Below are 15,445 nucleotides of genomic sequence, written 5' to 3'. Positions count from 1 at the left end.
TTACACCTTATAAAGACGATAAACCCTTTAACCCTCTCCTTACACCTTATAAAGACGATAAACGCTTTAACCCTCTCCTTACACCTTATAAAGACAATCACCCAATAACAGTGCTTCTACACCTGCATTGCTTGCTGTTTGGGGTTTTAGGCTGGGTTTCTGTACAGTACTTTGAGATATCAGTTGATGTAAGAAGGGCTATATAAATACATTTGATTTGATTTAACAGCTGTATTATAAGAAACTGACTAATCTCGTCCCCAGCTGGCTCTCTAGCACTTGAGCCTAGGGACAAGGTTAGGTACAGACTAGTGGCAAGTACAGCAGATAATTAGTGATACACAACTAATTCCTATCAAAAGTCTAACAATTACCCTTTGTACCAACAGTATTTTCCTGAATAATTGCCTACTTCGCTAGGGTGACAGGTAGGGCATTATCATTTAGGATCGGTCACCTACAGGGAAAGGTCAAGCGCTTCATCATCAGTCTGGGACAGTGACACCTGGCATTTGGCATCAGAACACAGTCCAACTACGCCTTCTTCTCAACCACAATCAACTCCACTAGAATAGAATACAGAAATCCACATGAGAATATCAGAATAGAAGAGTGGCCGTGTAAGGGTTGGTGCTCAGTGAAGAGCTGTTGCCTAATGTAATTGTGAGGTCTAATCAGGCACTTAATCAGCCCAGTATTGTTTCTCTGCCCTCCTCTATCCCATCAACCCCTATTCCTCCAATCCATCAGCAAGAAGGTGAACGCCACTGATTGCCTCCTTTCTTCCATCCGAATCCAAGGTTACAGCATTAGAAACCTCAAGCACTAACAAGGTTCTGTTGATTGGGGTTGTTGCTAATTAATTTAGCACCCTATTGCTGAGGTGATTATGAGGGATGCAAATACTTTTTTAAGCTTTCTATTTGCCTTGGTAATGGCACCTACCCCTTTTGACAGAACAAGCAATTGAAATGATTCCAATAGGGTCAACCGTGAGCTGCTGAAAAGCAGAATATGCCACATGCTAATCAGACTCAAAAGTGCATATCACCATGGCCTTTTTCCTTAGCGTCTGCATGACACCCCATAAAGCTGCTTTCCCCCTGGTATTATCCCCAAGGACAGTGTCTCTGTACAGGGGTCTATAGTGCTGAGCCACACACGCACTTTCTCAGACAACAATCACACCCATAGGGCAGATTACAGACCACTCCCCCCTGAGAGGCGTCCTACCGCCAGGCACCTGCTGTCTCCACCAAACAGGCACAGCTTGGCACCAAACTCCCCCCACACAGCACATTTTAGCTGTCTCTGCATCTGGACAAGCACAGCTGTTCAGGAATAATTATCCAAGCAACCAGGTGAAGAGGATTCAGACTTTCCCTTCACAGTTGAACTCAACTTAACCCTCGCTTCCCCTTAACTTAAACTACTTTGGTTAGGGGGAAAGGGCGGCCAACTTTGAGAAAAGGGCATTAGACATTATCACAGGAATCCATAACCCCTTCATTTAATTTGTCCCCACTGAACTATGAGGCGTAAATCTGAAGCTGAAAGGCAGCATGTTCCAAAAACATCACAATGTCCACCGAGCAGATGGCCATCTAGCTGGGGACCAGACCCACCACAGTAAATCTGAATAATACATGCACACCTTCCTGTGAAACAGCACATCCAAGAAACAAACGGATCGCTCTGGGTCTGGATGCAGCGCAAAACGCTTTGCTAAAAGCTCACTATACCCAAGTCGTCTCCAATAAGACATTTCCCCTCCAATGTTCACATGCATAAAAATTGCAACTTGTTGGTTATGAGAGGACGCGGTATTGGTGCACATTGAATGTCAATGCAGCAATGAATATACAATGGCTCTGTGGGATGGCTGCACCCGGAGCAACGCTGAGCTGACAGGAGGGATGTCCCGACCTCCTCAGGTCTCAGTAATTGCTTCTGCCACAGTGCAAGGAAACCTCTGTCAGCTGTGATTTGATGGAGGCTTGTTTTCTCTTCATTTACAACAAAACATCTAGCAAACCAAAATTGATTCTGTGAAAGTTCCCATAATATTGGTTAGGTTGCGGAAAATGTTCTCATAACATAAAAACTGTACAGTTGTCTAAAATTGGTTAAATAAATAAAAAATACCCCATAATGATAAAGCAAAAACTGTTTTTTTAGAAATACCTTATTTCCTTAAGTGTTAAGTGTTCAGACCCTTTGCTATGAGACTCAAAATTGAGCTCAGGTGCATCCTGTTTCCATTGATCATCTTTGAGATGTTTCTACAACTTGATTGGAGTCCACCTGTGGTAAATTCAATTGATTGGAAATGATTTGGAAAGGCACACAACTGTCTATATCAGGTCCCACAGTTGACAGTGCATGTCAGAGCAAAAACAACGATCTCAGGCCTTTATGGTAGAGTGACCAGACGGAAGCCACTCCTCAGTAAAAAGGCACGACAGCCCACTTGGAGCTTGCCAAAAGGCACCTAAAGACTTTCAGACCATCAGAAAAAAGATTCTCTGGTCTGATGAAACCAAGATTGAACTCTTTGGCCTGAATGCCAAGCATCACGTCTGGAGGAAACCTGGCACCATCCCTACGGTGAAGCATGGTGGCGACAGCATTATGCTGTGGGGATGTTTTTTAGTGGCAGGGACTGGGAGACTAGTCAGGATCGAAGCAAAGATGAACAGAGAAAAGTACAGAGGGATCCTTGATGAAAACCTGCTCCAGAGCGCTCAGGACCTCAGACTGGGGCAAAGGTTCACCTTCCAACAGGACAATGACCCTAAGCACACAGCCAAGACAATGCAGGAGTGGCTTCGGGACAAATCTCTTAATGTCCTTGAGTTTCCTAGCCAGAGCCCGGACTTGAACCCGATCGAACATCCCTGGAGAGACGCTCCCCATCCAACCTGACAGACCTTGAGAGGATCTGCAGAGAATAGGAGAAACTCCCCAAATACAGGTGTGCCCAGCTTGTAGAGTCATACCCAAGACTCGAGGCTGTAATCGCTGCCAAAAGTGTTTCAACAAAGTACTGAGTAAAAGGTCTGAATACTTATGTAAATGTGATTTTTAAATTTTTTGTTTTTTTAATACATTTAAATGTAATAAAAACCTGTTTTCACTGTCATTATGGGGTATTTTATTTTATTTAATCCATTACAGAATAAGGCTCTAACGTAACAAAACGTGGAAAAAGTCAAGGGGTCTGAATACTTTCCCAATGCACTGTAGGTGTTAATAGTAATAGTTCGATCAACCACAATTTTCCAGGATTTTTTTTTTTTAACAACTTCTATTGCTCCAACATTTTATTGAAGTATGTTCAGGCAACATTATTAGAACCATCATGTCAATGTCACACTCTTTTTATGAGACCATTGTAGGAATACTTTTGTTATGGGTGTTTTGAATAACATGTACATGAACATTCCTGTAATGTTTCCTCAGAACCACTTCTATTGCTCCCACATTTTGCTGTGGCATTATGTTATAAGAACATTACCAGAACATTGTTTTATTACATTCCCTGGCAACCAAATGAGAACCTTGGGGGAATGTTCTGTGGTAGATTTTACAGATGTTGTGAACAACATTTGAATGTTAGAAATTCTTGTAAAAAATGATTTGATGGTCAAAAACATTCTTTGAATGTTTGTGGGACGTTATCATCCTGTGAATTTTTATTTCTACCTTTTTTTTAAGTACAAACCGGGCGTAACGGCAGTAAATGATGATAGTTGATGGGCAGGCCAGGCATATTTGGTGAGTACCAAACTTATTTTGACATAACTCTTGCAGAGCTGGTGAATGGTAGCTTGAAATGGTAGCTTTCTGGGCAGAGATCTCGTCAGTCATCGTCTCCTCTGCCAAGATACTGGTTCAAACCCTAACTAGAACTTAATTGGAATGTTTGCTAATGTTCTGGGAATATTCCCGATTTGCTCGGCAGACTACAGATAAATTATCCTGGATGATTTGTTCCTAAATTTGCACTGGCAGTTTCCTTGGATATGGGTGACAGATCAAGGGGAGAGGATGCATTAACAAAAATACTAGATTTTCGGGGTTGTCAGATTTGTCTATGCTAATGAGACACTATTGGGAAACAACTACAGTCACTGTTGTGTGTGTAGTAATACACTGCACATCTAAGGATTGAGACAGACTTTAGGACAAAAATTGATTCATAAAGAAAAATTGAGTTCCATCTTCACTAAAGATTCAGAGACATTATTAGGGAACCACTTTTTCTGCAATACTGCAGTGCCCTCTGCAGTCTAGCGCTTAAACTTCTGAATCTGCATGGTAGCAAATGCAAGGCCCAGTAAGTATGCATTGTTGCTCCAACCAATTACATAATCCGATGTGCATTCCCATTAACAAAATGGGCCAAAATATCAAATAAACCCATCCACAATGTCATAGTACGTTTTACAATTTTATTTATTTTTTAATTTAGATTATCTCATGAAAGAAAGAACATTAAAATGTCTTAGCAATATCTCATTTACAGAGGGTTGGTTTTAAATAACATCTTTAATGAATAAAAAAACGATAATAGAGTAAAGCAACAGTTAAAACATGACATACCATTAAAATATGCCTACAAAGAGAGAAAGGAATGTCCTCATAATACATCATAGCTTCCTGTTATGGTGAGGAGTGCATTGACATTCTGTACACTTCTTTCACATTTGCAGCACACGTACATGTTTGGAAGTTATTTATCCTGGTAACATGACATTAGCTGGACCCCAACTGTGGTCACAATCCTCCATTCTCCTTCTCATCTTTCCATGTCTGAGTGTCTTGTTATGTGAAGGTGGGAGACGTGCAGGTGAAGAAATGTCCTCAGTGTCTTCTATTATTGTATGAACTAAATAACACCACAAGTGCCAATGTTACCAAACACCTTCAGTGAAGAATCAGTGGAATTGCGAAACATGAAAAGTCAAGGACCTATGCATGGTTCTCAGATGCTATAATTCTTAAAAAGTGCATGTTTCTTCAGTTAGGGCATAAATGATCTAGGCAAACAATATCACGCTGGCAGTAGGCCCAGTAAGACATATATCTTAGAATAGTATTGCTCATAAGATTAACAATATTTGGCAGACATTTCAAATGGCATTTTCTGTTTGTTGGACAATATTATCTAACGGACATTAAATGAAAATTATACAACACCTTCATAAACAATTTCCGAAAACAAGCTTTCAAAATCTCACCTCTTAGTTTATGAGAAAATAATTTCCCTCTTTCTTTGCTATCTACATGTTACCAACAGTATGACCCACCCATTCGTGTCAATTCAACATTTTCTTAAAAACAGTTTGAAGGGATATGTCTATGAATTTGTAACATTTTTATAAACATCAACATTAATCTGTTGAGTTGGAGATGTATGCCAAGCTGGCCTTTTTTAGCTGCTGGTGTGATTAGAGGACTGAATCACTCAGCATAGACTCCAGCTTCCGGCCTGAGGCCTGTCTGCAGGAAGGCCCCGTGGACCCCTAGGCCATGTGACAGCAGTCTGTGGCTGTGTGGGGGCATGCAGCCATGGCCAGGGAACGGACCTGGCATGGCCTTACCAGATCCTGAGGGTTTGGGCTTGGGAGCTGGGTAGTACCCCTCCAGGTTATCATAGTGAGAGGGCATGGCCTTGGTGCTCTGAGTTCTCCTGTGGGGCTGAGTGGAGAAGGACCCAGGGTGATTTGGTTCCACAGGTGATTTGACATGGTGGTAGTAACGAGGCTCTTTGATGCTCTGTGATCGTGGTCTCCTGGGGATGGTTGGTTTTAATCGGGCAGAGTAGCTGTTAGCAGCGTTGCCCATAATTACCTTGTCCTGGTCACAGCCTCTACTATGACCACACTTACCCTGCTCCACGTTCTTAACATCTAGGAGCATGGGGACGTTGCAATGCTGTGGCTGATATCGTTGGGGGGTGCCCTGCTTGGGCTGGGTTCTCCTGGAGACGCTCTCTCTCCTGGGAGGGACTGGCTCCTCGCCTGGCCAATGAACCCTCTGGTGCCTGATGCAATCACTAGGGTCTGAAAGCTGCTGCCCATGGGAGATTGGAGACATGGCAGGTACTTCACGTTGGCTGTCCACTCTGTCGATGGCCAGCAGCCAGGCATTACCTGGGTCTGACCTGCTTCTGGTGTGACTGATATCTCTGCCCCTGATGTCACTCTGTGGGAGGGGAGGATTCAGGTTCTCATAAGGAGACATGATAGGGCCCTGGGGCCTCTGCCTGGCTCTATTCTCTTGCCTGATTGGCTGATAGACGGGTCTGTCACAACCGTCTGGGTGGTCCCAGGACTTGTAAATGACTCGCTCTGGATCCCTGCTCTGTAAGAAGAGTTCTCTTTTTGCAGGTGGGATGTTGTGTGAGGGATGATAGTGGTAACCAGGATGTCCACAATCCTTTGTAGAGCGCATGGTGTATGACTGACTGTGTCGGATGTGACTCGTCCTGTAAGGGTCCACATAGTAGTAAGACTCCTCTAGAGGTGCTGCGTCTGAATAGGGGCTGTAGCGGTATTGAACACAGCCATTCTCAAAGTACGGCTGCAGAGGTTGGACATCTGACTGGAGTAGCCTTTTGTACTCCTTTTCCTGGACAGCTGGACGTTGGACATAGAACAGGGTGTCTGCCAGTTGAATACGAATAGGTTGCTGGGCATGGAAGGAGCGTGCCCTGCGGATGCCAGGGTAGCCCATGGCTCTATCCTCAGTCCTCTGCCATTGTCCCCTGGATCTGTGGTGGCCACTGGAGCTGTGCTCCTCCCTGGGTTGGGGTTGACCACTGTACTGGGGGGAGAAAGAGGGGTAGTTCCGGAGGCCTAAAGTACTGTAGCAGCTGTCAGACGTGGGTTTGTACATGCTCTTGGGCCCTGCCTGGTGGGGAGGGAAATAGTCAGGCCGACGAGGTCCAGATACCTGTCCTGCTGGATTGACCCGATGATGTCTGTACACGTCTTCAGCCTCCCTCATAGCTCTCTCTCCATCAGAGCTGTACTGATTGACTAAGGACGGCAGAAGACGACGTGGAGGGATCTCCTCCACAGACCCTGGCATGGACGCCTCAGCAAGAACAGTCTGATAGTTATAGGCATTGACTGAGTCAGTGTTAGCAAGGACGGCAGCAGCTAACTGGCTCTGAACGGAGCAGACTGATTGAATGGGAGGGGAGGCCCCACCACTGAGATACGAGGAGGACACAGTCTGAAGATGTACAGTCCTTACAGCTCCCAGGGGCCGGTCTCTCCCTTCCCTCTGGTCCCTCACCTCTGTGCTGCCCTGCAGTAGAGCTCCAGCCTCTAAGGGACTGACAGAGGGAGGGAAGTTACTCATGGCCACTTGTCCTTCAGGGGCCTGTTTTCTCTCATGGCCAGGGAAACGGTCACAAGGACTCTCAACTGGTGTGCCAGCCATGGGTAAGAGGGTGGCTGGGGAAGAGACCTTGAGGTCACCGTAATCCTGAGGGCAGGGTTGGAGGTGGAGAACAGAGGGTGGTGTGGGTCTGTCCAGGGGGTGGGGGGTGTCCTGTCTCTGGAGAGGGTAGGGGGGCTGGGTGCTCCTCCTCTGGGAGGTCAGTGTGGCCTTCTGGGCAGACTCAGCCAGGGCCAGGGCCAGCCTGCGGGCAGCACTCGTCAACGGAGGGTGAGGAGGGAGGACAGACACTGAATTCACAAGCCCATCTGTTCCTGGGGAGGCATAAGACAAACAATGCTGCTACAGTATGACAGGACAAACAACGCTGTGATCAGACATGAGGGGACAACACATAGAATAATACCATAAGAACTTAAAGTGAATAAGGAAAACGCATTAATAACTGTACATTGCATGTTAAACATTGTTGCACATTAATGATACTGTCGATTGAAGGAAACTTACAAAGACTCAATCATGGACACTCTTACTGACAGTTGTGGCTGCTTGTTGGTTGTCTCTACCTCTTACTTTGTGCGGTTGTCTGTGCCCATAATGTTTGTAACATGTTTGTGCTGCTACCATGTGCTGTCATATGTTGGTGCCTTGCTATGTTGTCGTCTTCGGTCTCTTTATGTAGTGTTGTCTTCTTGTCATGATGAATTGTCTTTTTTTTATATCCCAGCCCCGTCCCGCAGGCATCCTTTTGGTAGGCAGTCATGTTAAATAAGAATTTGTTCTTAAACGACTTGCCTAGTTAAATAAATAAAAATAAAAAGTGAACTAAATTGAATTTATTTTTAACTTCTCTAGGATAGGGGCAGCATTTCACGTTTGGATGAAAAGCATACCCAAATTCAACTGCCAGCTACTCATCCCCAGAAGATAAGATATGCATATTATTAGTAGATTTACTCTGAAGTTTCTTAAACTGTTGAATCATGTCTGTGAGTATAACAGAACTATATTTAGCAGGCGAAAACCCGAGGACAAACCATTCAGAATTTTTTTTTTTTTTTTTTGAGGTCACTCTTTTCAATGGATTTTTTATTGGGAATACAGATTTCTAATTGACCTTCTTGCAGTTCTACCGCTTCCACTGGATGTCAACAGTCTTTAGAAATTGGTTGAGGGTTTTTTCCTTTGTGTAATGAAGAAGTACGGCCATCTTCAACGAGGGTCACTTGTTGTGTAACTGTTTGTTAGAGGCGCGTGACCAGAAAGCTAGCTACAGTTTGTTTTAATCCTGTATTGAACAGAGATCATCCCGTCTTCAATTGTATCGATTATTTACGTTAAAAAATACCTAAAGTTGTATTACAAAAGTAGTTTGAAATGTTTTGGCAAAGTTTACAGGTAACTTTTTCAGATATTTTGTAGTCACATTTCACAAGTTGGAACCGGTGTTTTTCTGGATCAAACGCGCCAAATAAATGGATATTTGTGGATATATATCGACGGAATTAATCGAACAAAAGGACCATTTGTGATGTTTATGGGACATATTGGAGTGCCAACAACAGAAGCTCGTCAAAGGTAAGGCATGAATTATATTTTATTTCTGCGTTTTTGTCGCGCCTGCAGGGGTTGAAAGATGCTTCTCTCTCTTTGTTTACTATGGTGCTATCCTCAGATAATAGCATCGTTTGCTTTCGCCGAAAAGCCTATTGAATTCTGACATGTTGGCTGGATTCACAACCAGTGTAGCTTTAATTTGGTATCTTTCATGTGTGATTTAATGAAAGTTAGTTTTTATAGTAATTTATTTTGAATTTGGCGCTCTGCATTTTCTCTGGCTTTTGGCCAAGTGAGACAGTAGCGTCCCGCCTAAACTCAGATTTTTGGATATAAATATGGAACTTAACCGAACAAAACATACATGTATTTGGTTAACATGAATCCCTGAAATGAGTTCATCTGATGAAGATCATCAAAGGTTAGTGATTATTTTTATCTCTATTTCTGCTTTTGTTACCCATCTCTTTGGCTGGAAAAATGGCTGTGTTTCTGTGGCTATGTACTGACCTAACATAATCGCAAGGTGTGCTTTCGCCGTAAATCCTTTTTGAAATCAGACATGTTGGCTGGATTCACAACAAGTGTAGCTTTAATTTGGTGTCTTTCATGTGTGATTTCATGAAAGTTTGATTTTTATAGTAATTTATTTGAATTTGGCGCTCTGCATTTTTACTGGCTTTTGGCCAAGTGGACGTTAGCATCCCACATATCCCAGAGCAGTTAAATGTGCCACTGACCTGCATCTGGAGGGTTTTGTGAAGCCAGGCTGTCTGTGACCGTTGAAGTGAAGCTTGGTGGGCTGGGGAGCCGGCAGGGTGCCCTTGCCTCAATCCCCTCCTCACTCACTAGTTGGGACTCACACAGATCCAGAGGTGGAGGGGAGGAGGATTCACCCCCCTGGGTATCTGAGAGACAGCGTGGGGCAGACACACACACAGTGTGCACATCTGTTTCGACCACAGGGGGAGACAAAGAGGACTTCCGTCGGAGTTTGGGGGAGACGACCCGAGCCACTTTCTTTTTCTCCCCTCTTTTCCTATGGACTGGGCTGATGTCAGGGGACTGGGAGTTACTGAGGACTTTATTGAGGGATGAGGAGATGGGCTTTGATTCACTGAAACCCCTGACATGCTTCTTACAGTTGACGCTTGCTTTGCATTGAGGAGCGGATTTAGCTGTTGGTGGGCTCACTGGGCTGCACTGGAAGGACATGGGGTCAAAGTCCAGAAAGGCCATGCCAGGGGCTGGAAGACAGAGGTCAAGGTCGTCCTCCTGATGTGGAGGGGACACGCCAGCTGGGTCATAGACTGGACCATCAGCACCACTATGGACCTCCTTGACCTGGTTATTGTAGTGGTCAACTTTGACCCTAGCATCACACAGTTCATCCCTGAATGCGGTGGAGAGGGCATCGCTGGTGGAGTGTGGTCTAGGGAGGCGGTACATCTGGGGCTCCCCTATGGCAGACACAGTATGCATTACCATTCAGCGACAGACTTCAACATTAGACATAAAAATAAAAAAGGTAACAAATGATCCATCTAAATTAGTGCCACTGTACTATGAAACACAGGTACTGACAGGATTGAAAGTATGACAGAGCATATTTACTTTCCAAATTGTGCAAAGAGGTGAGAGATTCTTCACTTTTGGTGGAGCGCAGTGTCCCACTATCACCTCTTCCACCTGAATAATATGGATGTACAAACTCAAGTTGAAATAGACTTCTTTTTGAAAAAACATGACTTCATCACATCACCCAAGTGGAATAAACAGCCATACATTTAACCACAGAGACATGACTGGAGGTATTTTATAACATGGCTTTGAAGACGGTCCTTGTGGTTGTGTACAGTCCTGGATGGTGACAGTGTAGTGCTGGTTAAGGCCTGACCTGGCAGCGCGATGCTCTTGATCTCATCGGGTTCGCTGGGGTGACGCTTCAACTTGCGTTTGGAGGTCATGGAGGACGACTTGCCCAGGTTGAAGAATGAACGCCAGCTTCCCACTGGGGACTTTTTCACCTTCCCAGGAGCCCTCTTACTATAACACAACACAACATCCCCAGTAAAAACAGTGGACCGTACAGGGTGTCAAAGACAAACTCAGCAAAAAAAAGAAACATCCCTTTTTCAGGACCCTGTCTTTCAAAGATAATTCGTAAAAATCCAAATAACTTCACAGATCTTCATTGTAAAGGGTTTACACACTGTTTCCCATGCTTGTTCAATGAATCAAAAACAATTAATGAGCATGCACCTGTGGAACCGTCGTTAAGACACTACCAGCTTACAGACGGTAGGCAATTAAGGTCACAGTTATGAAAACTTAGGACACTAAAGAGGCCTTTCTACTGACTCTGAAAAACACCAAAAGAAAGATGCCCAGGGTCCCTGCTCATCTGCGTGAACGTGCCTTAGGCATGCTGCAAGGAAGCATGAGGACTGCAGATGTGGCCAGGGCAATAAATTGCAATGTCCGTACTGTGAGATGCCTAAGACGGCGCTACACGGAGACAGGACGGGGAGCTGATCGTCCTCGCAGTGGCAGACCACGTGTAACAACACCTGATCGGTACATCCGAACATCACACCTGCGGGACAGGTACAGGATGGCAACAACTGCTCAAGTTACACCAGGAACGCACAATCCCTCCATCAGTGCTCAGACTGTCCGCAATAGGCTGAGAGAGGCTAGACTGAGGGCTGGTAGGCCTGCTGTAAGGCAGGTCCTCACCAGACATCACCGGCAACAACGTCGCCTATGGGTACAAACCCACCGTCGCTGGACCAGACAGGACTGGCAAAAAATGCTCTTCACTGACGAGTCGCGGTTTTGTCTCACCAGGGGTGATGGTCGGATTCACATTTATCGAAGGAATGAGCGTTACACCGAGGCCTGTACTCTGGAGCGGGATCAATTTGGAGGTGGAGGGTCCGTCATGGTCTGGGGCGGTGTGTTACAACATCATCGGACTGAGCTTCTTGTCATTGCAGGCAATCTCAGCGCTATGCATTACAGGGAAGACATCCTCCTCCCTCATGTGGTACCCTTCCTGCAGGCTCATCCTGACATGCCCCTCCAGTATGACAATGCCACCAGCCATACTGCTCGTTCGGTGCGTGATTTCCTGCAAGACAAGAATGACAGTGTTCTGCCATGGCCAGTGAAGAGCCCGGATCTCGATTCCATTGAGCACGTCTGGGACCTGTTGGATCGGAGGGCGGGGGCTAGGGCCATTCCCCCGAAAATGTCTGGGAACTTGCAGGTGCCTTGGTGGAAGAGTGGGGTAAATATCTCACAGCAAGAACTGGCAAATCTGGTGCAGTCCATGAGGAGGCGATGCACTGCAGTATTTAATGCAGCTGGTGGCCACACCAGATACTGACTGTTACTTTTGATTTTGACCCCACCCCCTTTGTTCAGGGACACATTATTCCATTTCTGTTAGTCACATGTCTGTGGAATTTGTTCAGTTTATGTCTCAGTTGTTGAATCTTGCTATGTTCATACAAATATTTACACATGTTAAATTTGCTGAAAATAAACGCAGTTGACAGTGAGAGGACGTTTCATTATTTACTGAGTTTACAATAGCCTATGAAACAAATACGTCCTTCATACAGTCTCACACATTTTGTTTTAATATAATGTTCAATAGTTATGTCAAATCAGTAGTGATGTTTGGAACGGATGAATGGTCTCTAAACGGAATTGGCTATTGTCTCCTGTCAGATTGACCAGATTATTATTTTTTGCTGAGTTTATATGGTTTATAAAACTACAATGTACTGTAAGCTACTAGTTTCTAGAAGCACCAACAACCTACCTCTCAGTGGGGAGCGCGATGACTGTGTGGAACTTGCCCATCAGTGCCCCGGGTCCCTCCCCCACCTCGATGTACTCGCTGTGGGACAGAACGGGGGTAGTAACAGGGGAGCCCAACTGGACCTGGGTACGGGCCTGGGCCTCCTCCAGAGAAAGGAGCTTAGTGGAGGGAGAGCACACCAGCAGAGACTTGGGCCTGGATAGGGTACCTGAGGGCAGAGAGAGAAATGTTTTTGAAGTTCCCATAATGTCCCCATAATGACTGCCTAAGCCAGGGTAATGCTGTACCTGTATTCTCCCGGTTGTGGATGTTGACCTTGCGGCTGAAGAGTGCCTCTGTGTTGTTCAGTATGAACTCCACCACCACTGACTGGATACGCACCTCCATAAAGGCTGCGGTTCCACTAAAACAGGCCGACTCAATCTGCTTGGACCTGAAACACAGTTATGTCCTAATCAACAGCATTGCCAGTCATAGCCAGTTACAAAACAGTGTACATTTAAGCAATATGGCACGGCTAAGGGCTGTTCTTAGCAGTGGTATATTGGTCATAGACCACAAACCCCGAGGTGTCTTATTGCTATAATAAACTGGTTACCAACGTGATTAGAGCAGTAAAAATAAATTATTTGTCATACCCGTGGTATATGGTCTGATATATACCACGGCTTTCAGACAATCAGCATTCAGGGCTCCAACCACCCAGTTTATAAATCGCAGTTAATACTAATGACAGTGTTGGTGGTTGGAATGTTACAATATACCTGAGCAAGTTTGGAGCCCAGACGATGGCCAGGTTCTTGGTGTGCATGTTGGTAATAGGGCTGAAGGTGGCTAGTTGGGACAAATGTCTCATGAGGAATTCCAGAGTCCTGCAGCGCAGACCAAGGAGTATTACAGATCAGGTAGAACACAGACATGTGGAATCCACCCTTCTTTACTGTCAGCCTACAAAGCCAAGACTGTGACTTCAATGCTCTCTTTTAGCCAACAGATGGAGCCTTAGCACCTACAGTTCAGTGGTGACTTTATACACTACTGTAGTGGATATAGAAGATGCCGCATTGCAGGAGCCACTAGGGTGTGCTGTGAACTCATCTCCCACTGACCTGTAGTGAGGAGGAGGAAGCTGCTGGATGACGTTGTGGATCTTCACCAGCCTCTCCTCATCAGTAGCTGCAGACACAGCCTCCTGTGGAGGGAGGGAACACCAGAGGTCCACACTGAGAGAGAGCCTGATAACTAGGCCAGCAGGAGCTTTCTGTCCTTTACTGTCGTTCCTCCCTTTACGTGTATTTTCAATACACCCCACCGTGCTACGAGGAGATTTCTGATTAAAAATTCTAAGTTCATTTCAGTGATAAGACCTTTCTATTTCACATATTTTGAAATGGGAAAGACAAGCTTATTTGTTAGTACAGTATCTCCCTTGGTTTATTCCAAGATGACTATATTATTAATCTATTCCCCAATCAGCGTCCACCTTTCCCCTCAGTGTCAGTTCAGTGTTCTGCTCCTTACTGAGAATCTCTCATAGAGCTGGTAGGTGAGCAGAGGGTTGGGCAGCTCTCTAAAGTACAGTTTACAGAGGGACCCTACGGAGTGGATATCCTGTTTGAAAACATCTCTACTGAGGTCTGGGATCTCCTCCGAGTCAAACTCATGTCTGGGGAAACAGATGAGAGAAGACACTGGTTAACACTCAACATCAGACCATCACATACAATCAACACTGTATAAGTCCATAAGCAGTACTGACATGGTGATTGAATTTCTTCATTGTTTTCCAGGATGATATACATTATTTGATGTTAAGAAGTGAAGCAGGGACTTACCTCAGTTTCTGGATGTTGGAGGAGATCCCAGAGAGTCTGTACATCCCGTCCACGACACCATGTCTCTCAATGAACTCAGTACAGCATTTGATCACCTGGGGGACTGGAGAAAGGAGAGGAGAAAGGGCCGTCAACAAAGTAACATCCAAGAGATTTTAACAACAAAGACCGAGAAGACTACCTTTCTCTATACAGTGCTAACTATAGAGAGAAAAGGCTGCTGGGAGCCTGACCATCATGTTCTGAGTTGAGGAGGTGTTCCCCCAGGTCACAGCCAAACACCCTCTCCCTGAGGATCCCACGCTGCCTCAGCTTCTGGGGGGGTGGACGGGACTTCATGAAGCTCCTCAGGAATGTCACCAGCTTCCCATGCTTCTTACACACTGACGGACACACTGAATGAATATACATTTTGTTTTTGGGTTGTAAATAAAACATACAATAGATGTGCATTTGAATCCCAGTGGATAACACATGAAAGTAAGAATAAAAACACTTATTCCCAAAGAGGCAACCAATACAACGCTGTTACACACACACACGCCAGACTCACCTAATGTTTTCAGTACATACTTTAAGAGTCAACTCCAGTCAGCTATACATGAATCATAGGGAAGAGGGAGGACAGAGTATTGTTGCTGTAAAACAGGTCACAGTACCTGGTTTTGGCACAGAGCTGGACACACAGGTGGGAATCCTGTCATTGATCAGCTCCACACAGTCACAGGGGAAGAAGCCAACCTGCACAGAGAGAAACAGAAGGAGGAATAGTAACACTCTCCTGCGCTCTATAATGCACCAGATATGA

At 45.1% G+C, this 15,445-nt stretch overlaps 1 protein-coding gene across 6 annotated transcripts in view; it reads right to left on the bottom strand.

Annotated features, from left to right (window-relative positions):
• Positions 1-4,440: 4,440 nt before the first annotated feature.
• The window catches only part of LOC111958462 (rho GTPase-activating protein 32), a 50,003-nt gene continuing 38,998 nt past the window's right edge, over positions 4,441-15,445 (bottom strand). For 5 of the 6 annotated variants that reach the window (XM_023979730.2, XM_023979715.2, XM_070437098.1 and 2 more), the window contains 12 exons: positions 15,297-15,378; positions 14,871-15,032; positions 14,638-14,740; positions 14,324-14,468; positions 13,912-13,994; positions 13,567-13,674; positions 13,090-13,235; positions 12,803-13,010; positions 10,868-11,016; positions 10,585-10,659; positions 9,711-10,430; positions 4,441-7,727 (listed from right to left, as the gene is read on the bottom strand). In XM_023979730.2, coding sequence (XP_023835498.1) covers positions 5,467-7,727; positions 9,711-10,430; positions 10,585-10,659; positions 10,868-11,016; positions 12,803-13,010; positions 13,090-13,235; positions 13,567-13,674; positions 13,912-13,994; positions 14,324-14,468; positions 14,638-14,740; positions 14,871-15,032; positions 15,297-15,378 — 4,242 coding nt within the window. In that variant the 3' untranslated portion in view covers positions 4,441-5,466. The remainder of the gene's footprint in view (positions 7,728-9,710; positions 10,431-10,584; positions 10,660-10,867; positions 11,017-12,802; positions 13,011-13,089; positions 13,236-13,566; positions 13,675-13,911; positions 13,995-14,323; positions 14,469-14,637; positions 14,741-14,870; positions 15,033-15,296; positions 15,379-15,445) is intronic. The other variant, XM_070437100.1, reaches the window with a different exon arrangement.

The sequence above is a fragment of the Salvelinus sp. IW2-2015 genome, linkage group LG4p (genome assembly GCF_002910315.2).
Source record: "Salvelinus sp. IW2-2015 linkage group LG4p, ASM291031v2, whole genome shotgun sequence".
NCBI classification, from domain to species: domain Eukaryota; kingdom Metazoa; phylum Chordata; class Actinopteri; order Salmoniformes; family Salmonidae; genus Salvelinus; species Salvelinus sp. IW2-2015.
Note: the sequence above shows the minus strand (reverse complement) of the source record. Positions and strands in the feature narration are given on the sequence as shown.